At 41.4% G+C, this 5,860-nt stretch overlaps 1 protein-coding gene across 1 annotated transcript in view; it reads left to right on the top strand.

The window, feature by feature from the left end:
* LOC139667505 (glutamate receptor 1-like) overlaps nucleotides 1-5,454 on the top strand; it is a gene marked incomplete at its 3' end in the record, with an annotated part of 36,047 nt that extends 30,593 nt beyond the window's left edge. The window contains exon 3 of the mRNA XM_071546984.1: nucleotides 5,215-5,454. Coding sequence (XP_071403085.1) covers nucleotides 5,215-5,454 — 240 coding nt within the window. The remainder of the gene's footprint in view (nucleotides 1-5,214) is intronic.
* Nucleotides 5,455-5,860: the final 406 nt, after the last annotated feature.

A 5,860-nucleotide genomic window follows, 5' to 3' on the forward strand; every position in this document is an offset into this window, starting at 1 on the left:
AGTTCATCCGTTCATTACATTAATTAGACAGAAGTTCATCCGTTCATTACATAAATTAGACAGAAGTTCATCCGTTCATTACATAAATTAGACAGCAGTCCATCCATTCACTACAAAGATTAGACAGCAGTTCATCCATTCATTACATAGACAGCAGTTCATCCATTCACTACATAAATTAGACAGCAGTTCATCCATTCATTACATAAATTAGACAACAGTTCATCCTACATAGATTAGACAGCAGTTCATCCATTCATTACATAGACAGCAGTTCATCACATAAATTAGACAGCAGTTCATCCATCCACTACAAAAATTAGACAGCAGTTCATCCATTCATTACATACATTTGACAGCAGTTCATCCATTCACTACATAAATTAGACAACAGTTCATCCTACATAGATTAGACAGCAGTTCATCCATTCACTACATAAATTAGACAGCAGTTCATCCATTCACTACATAAATTAGACAGCAGTTCATCCATTCATTACATCAGCAGTTGACTCTCAGCAGTGTCTCCAGGATCCACAGCAGGGAAAGCCGCAGCGCTGAATGTGATGAACCTACATAAATAACTACTCAGGTTCCCAAGGCTCACAGTGGCTGTCGACTCTCCTCTGTGTGGCCCTCTTTGATGCTGGAGTCTGTCGTCCCAGTGGGACAGCCTCGCTAATGCTAAGAGACAGATACCTCGTTAGCATGATAGCGTTAGCCTCGGGGCAAAGGTCTATTGTTAGCATGATAGCTTGGCCCAAAGGGAGCAGCTCTTTCGAATGCTAGTGTGATAGCATGGCCCACGGGGAGCAGTTATTTCTAATGCTAGCGTGATAGCATGGCTCAGAGGGATCAGGCTTGTTGTTAGCATGTTAGCGCTGCACCAAGGACACAGAGAGACGACAGATGGGGACGGATGGATTCACTGTGTCTCTGGCAGATTTACCTCTATGAACTCAGGAAGGGTTCACAGCAGCATGGTGTGTTCAGCAGCAGGGGGTCGAGTGCCTTGCTCATGGGCTCCTCCATGCTCGTTGTTGATTAGGGCTGGGTTTTGAGAACCGGTTCCAATTTAGTCCTGGTCCCAAACTGCCTAATTCACTGGGATCTATAAGCCACCACAGTAACTGTACCTCTTATTGATCAGCAAGATTGCTGAACAGCTGGATGCTTCTTCAGTAGCTGCACAACAACCTTTTTGACCCTAAAGCTCTGTGTAACTCTCTATTTTTTATATATTGTCAGAATCTGCTTTGTCTGCGTTCCTTTATGTATTAGAAGTGATTTTCAGACTGTTCCTCCATACAATGGCAGTGAATGGAGAGAGAAAAAACACACAATTCTCCAGTCTCCTCTACCGGAGCAACAGATCACAGAATCACTGATTTGGGGGTTTTATGATGGAGGAAGAGACACAACCTGAGGTACTACCAGAGTTACATGCCACTTGAATTTGACTAACACCCTGACGTCAGTCGAAACACTGAAGTCTGTATGTCCATGTAACACACAGCGAGTGAGTTGTCACAGTTCCCTGGCAGCCTTCTTCAAAACAACAGAAGTTGCTGGAGACAGTTTCTTAAAATTGGCAAAATTGCCAAAAAAAAAGAAAAAAAGAAAAAACACATAATTACTCCAAACAGCTTGTGCAGCTTAATCCAAGTGTGCTGAAGCCAAACGATCAAACTGTGGGTCCAAAAGTCCAATATTTACCTCATTATCCCAGAACTGCACTTGTTCTGCACTGAGCCAGCCGGCTCTACAGTAACAAGCAGATGCTGCATTCACATGATGTTGGAAATATGATAATTATGGGTAAAGTGTGCTTAAACGACTCAATAGAGAGGTAAATACAGTGGTAAATATTTTGTTTTTGATCAGTGAACTTGACTACTTACTCTTAACCTACTTAACTCTACACAGCAATGTTGATTCACAAAGCAAAATTAATTCCACTAAAGCTGTATGTAATTTGACAGTTTATACAGTATATAAGTCTATAATAATCTGTAAGACTCCATAAGAATAATCAAAAATGGCACCAGAATCAGTAAAATCCTATTGTTGGTTTGGAGGAGTGTTTCTCACACCAGTTCCTTCCAATCCAAGAAAAATTAACAAAGCTGCGGTTTGTTTTGAATTTGTAAAAAAAACTCCAATCACTAAACAACTTGTCCAACTTCAAAACCGGATTTTCTCAAATGTTTTCCCGCAGTCAGCAGCAGTCACCCTCTGTCTTCTGCATGATGCATTCTGTCACTGAGGCTTTAAAAAAATGACACTGAATGGCCTGATGGGGGCGCTACACGGCAAAATTTAAAACTTTAAGACTTTCAGAAGTGCTGAAACTTGGAGGGATGATGCATCTTGTTACTGATTGGCCCAAAGACTGCCTGCATCATTCGTGGGGGACGACATGTTTAGTTGTTTCTTTCACGTAGCACTTCTCTACCATCCATGATCATTCTAGGGTCACAGGAATAGTTGCTCCATGGCTGCGGGCGAGTAGTCAAAAAAAATACGTCCTAACTCCTATTCCTAACCACTTTTCCTTGACCTCGATGGAAAACGTCATGAGGTCAAGGAAAGATGTGCAGGAGAAAGGGAAAGACAACCGCGGTGCTAAGAGAATCTGACTGCACTTACACTTGGAATTGAAATAAAAAAAGGAATATAGGCAGTTACAAAAGTGAAACGAAATGGTTGTAACATTGAGAATGGTTGCTCACGCTCACGCTCCTGTCCACTCATATTTATCGACATGAATCCCAATTAGTATGATTGTATGAAAATAACTGTTAAATTCATGCAAGATAGACAAATCTACTACTGTACATATCATCATTCTTAAGTTTCAAACATGTTGAATTAAAAACATCATCTGGCTAAAAACGTCTCATATCCCTTTTTCTTGAAAGACAGACTTCTGTGTTATGGTCGATATGCTGATTATGATCTGATTATAAGCCTATGCACACAACTCAGTAAACACCTTGAAATGTTGACTTGATTGTGCTTTGAAGTTGTTCTGGCTGATCCAGGCCTTTATTAAGGCAAAGGTTTCAGCATCTGTGACTGAAGTAAAGTTAATGAATGATATTCCTAAAGGCTGCAATGCAACAACGCTCAGAATGAAGAAATAACTAATGCAAACTGAGCAGAGGTTACACTACAACGTTAACTTCACTTTGATCACTTTACAACAGCAGCGTAACGTTCATAGTTCTCCTCTGGGTTTAACATGTTGTTGAAAGTTCAAAACATATTAGCATATTAGCAAGTTATGGCATAAGATGGAAAATGCTTAATAAGAAACGGTAATTTGCATGTTGAACTGCGTCCCTTGTCGGTCATGATCATTTGTTTTCGTGAACGGCCGAATGGTGCGTCGCAAGGAATTGTGGGACGGCATTATCTCCTTTCCTTTCGTAAAGGATGGTCCAGTGTCTCCTATGCTAAAGGAGCTAAGTAAGGAAGCACTGAAGCACCTTTCCTTAGCGTTTAGAGAATTCAAACGGCTCTTATCATGGCTGCCACTTCCGGGTCATTTCACTCAGTTAGGAACCTTCCTAAGCAAAAAAGACTAATCGACCGCAGCCCAGCTATTGTCAAGATGCTGTGAACTTTGACCCTTGACCCCCTTGCTGTTGGTTCCTGGCAATGATAATATTCAAGGAGTGTAAGCTTAATATACCATTGTTGTGAGTTGCACTTGATAAGAGTGTCAGCTAAATAGCTACAATATACAGTAAATGTAAATGTCATTGTCATTTGCTTTTAATTTAGTTGATCTAGGAATTGAACCTTATTCACTCATTAGAACTCTCTGTGGATAAGAGCGTAGGAGCTAAATGTATAAATATGAGTGTGAAGTGTGAGGTGGTGCTGTGCTCTGATCCAGATGTGGCCCAGAAGACCTGGAAATGAGCACTTAGCGATTTACAGAGTGACGAGCTGAGGTTGGGGCGGCTCAGGAGCGAGTGTTATTTTGTCTAAGACTTAATCCCTGGCTGTGAAAAGAGCTCAGCGTGAACAGTAATTTGATTATAGGCATTGTGTGTGTGGGGATTTGCCATGGATGTATTTTGTGTGGAATAGGAAACTGTAGTTTATCAGCAGCACAGTAGCAGATAAATCAGCAGCAGAGATTATGGCAGTCAGCCATGAAGATAAGAACACTTTAGCGACTGTTAAATTTACATCGAATGGAGATTTTGCTCTGGCACGCAGCACACAGAGGATAAAAGACAGCCACAGCAGTACATTTACATACGTAACAGAATATAAAAGCAGATACAACAATAAGAATGTGTGACAAATGACGGGGTTTAGCAGCTTCAGAGATCACAGGCTTGGTGGTGGAGGGGGTGGGGGTGGGGGTGGAGGGGGTGTGTGTCTTGGTTTAATGAGAGATTAAGAAGAGACAGATTCTGAGGCTTTATGAAACAAAAACAATCTGGAAATATGAAGGAATAGAGGCAGAGAAGAAGAAAGGAAAGAGGTTTGAGTGGATGTAATGAATGCAAAGAGAGGCTAGTTGATGTGTTCTCATATCTGAATGTGGGAACCATGAAAATGGATGCTGGGGAACCGCACTGAAATACACTGAAACTGAAGGGGGAACGTTTGTTTTGTTTAGTTTAGTTTCATTTTGTTTTTGTTTGGTTTGGTTTGGTTTGGTTTGGTTTGGTTTGGTTTCGTTGGCCTGGCTGGGTGGCAAGAAAAGGAAATGGAACTTGAAAAGAAGACAGACAGCATTATTTTACTGGAAAGAGAAAGAGAAAGAAAGAGGAAAGAGACGGGGTAGGAGGGAGGGATATACACTGAAAGAGAGATGAGAGGTAATAAGGTAAAGAAACAGCAGAGTGGGAGAGGTGAATTAGACCCTATGGATGCGACGCTGAAAGACTAATCTTCTCTTCCTCCCTCTGTTACTGTGATTTATTTTGCTTGGCTCGGTTGTTTCGTTCATTATTTTTCCTGTTCCTTTACTCTGATCTATTGATCCGTTGCTTCTCTCTTCCATAACACCGACACAGCGCACCGGAGACTCAGTAGATACTCTGTAGACTTTCATGGACTCCCACACACTCAAAACCTCCATTAGTCTGACTTAACCTCTGCTGTTTGACATATTTATAATGGAACAATTAACTCTAGTTGTATCTGTCTCTCTCTCTCTCTCTCTCTCTCTCTCTCTCTCTCTCTCAGTCTGCTCCCAGTTCTCTAAAGGTGTGTATGCCATCATGGGTCTGTACGACAGGCGGACGGTCAACATGCTGATGTCGTTCTGCGGCTCTCTGCACGTCTGCTTCGTCACGCCTTCCTTCCCCGTTCAAACCAACAACCAGTTTGTGCTGCAGCTGCGGCCCCAGCTGCAGGAGCCGCTCATGGCCCTGCTGGAGCACTTCTACTGGACCAGGTTCGTCTACATGTACAGCTCCGACTCAGGTGAGCCACAACACACACACACACACACACACACACACACTGACACCATGATGTGTGGATGGCATGTGATGTAGTGTGATATGATGTGATGTGACATTACATGACGTATGATATTATGATATATGATACAACACAATAAGATGTTATCAAACTTCACAATATGATATATGATATGATATGATATGATATGATATGACACAATGATACAATATGATGTGTTGCGATATGATATAATATGCTACGATACGATGCAATATGATACTGTATGATACAATGCAGTACGATATAATATGATGCGATACAATACAATACGCTACGATAAGATGCAATTTGCTGTGATACAATGCAGTATGCTACAATAAGATGCACTTTACTATGATACAATATGCTACAATGCAATAAGCTA

The sequence above is a fragment of the Centroberyx affinis genome, unplaced genomic scaffold (assembly GCF_046629955.1).
Source record: "Centroberyx affinis isolate AG114_WGS23_722 - 3 ecotype Tasmania unplaced genomic scaffold, CSIRO-AGI_Caff_v1 ptg005584l_1, whole genome shotgun sequence".
In the NCBI taxonomy this organism is placed as follows: Eukaryota; Metazoa; Chordata; class Actinopteri; order Beryciformes; family Berycidae; genus Centroberyx; species Centroberyx affinis.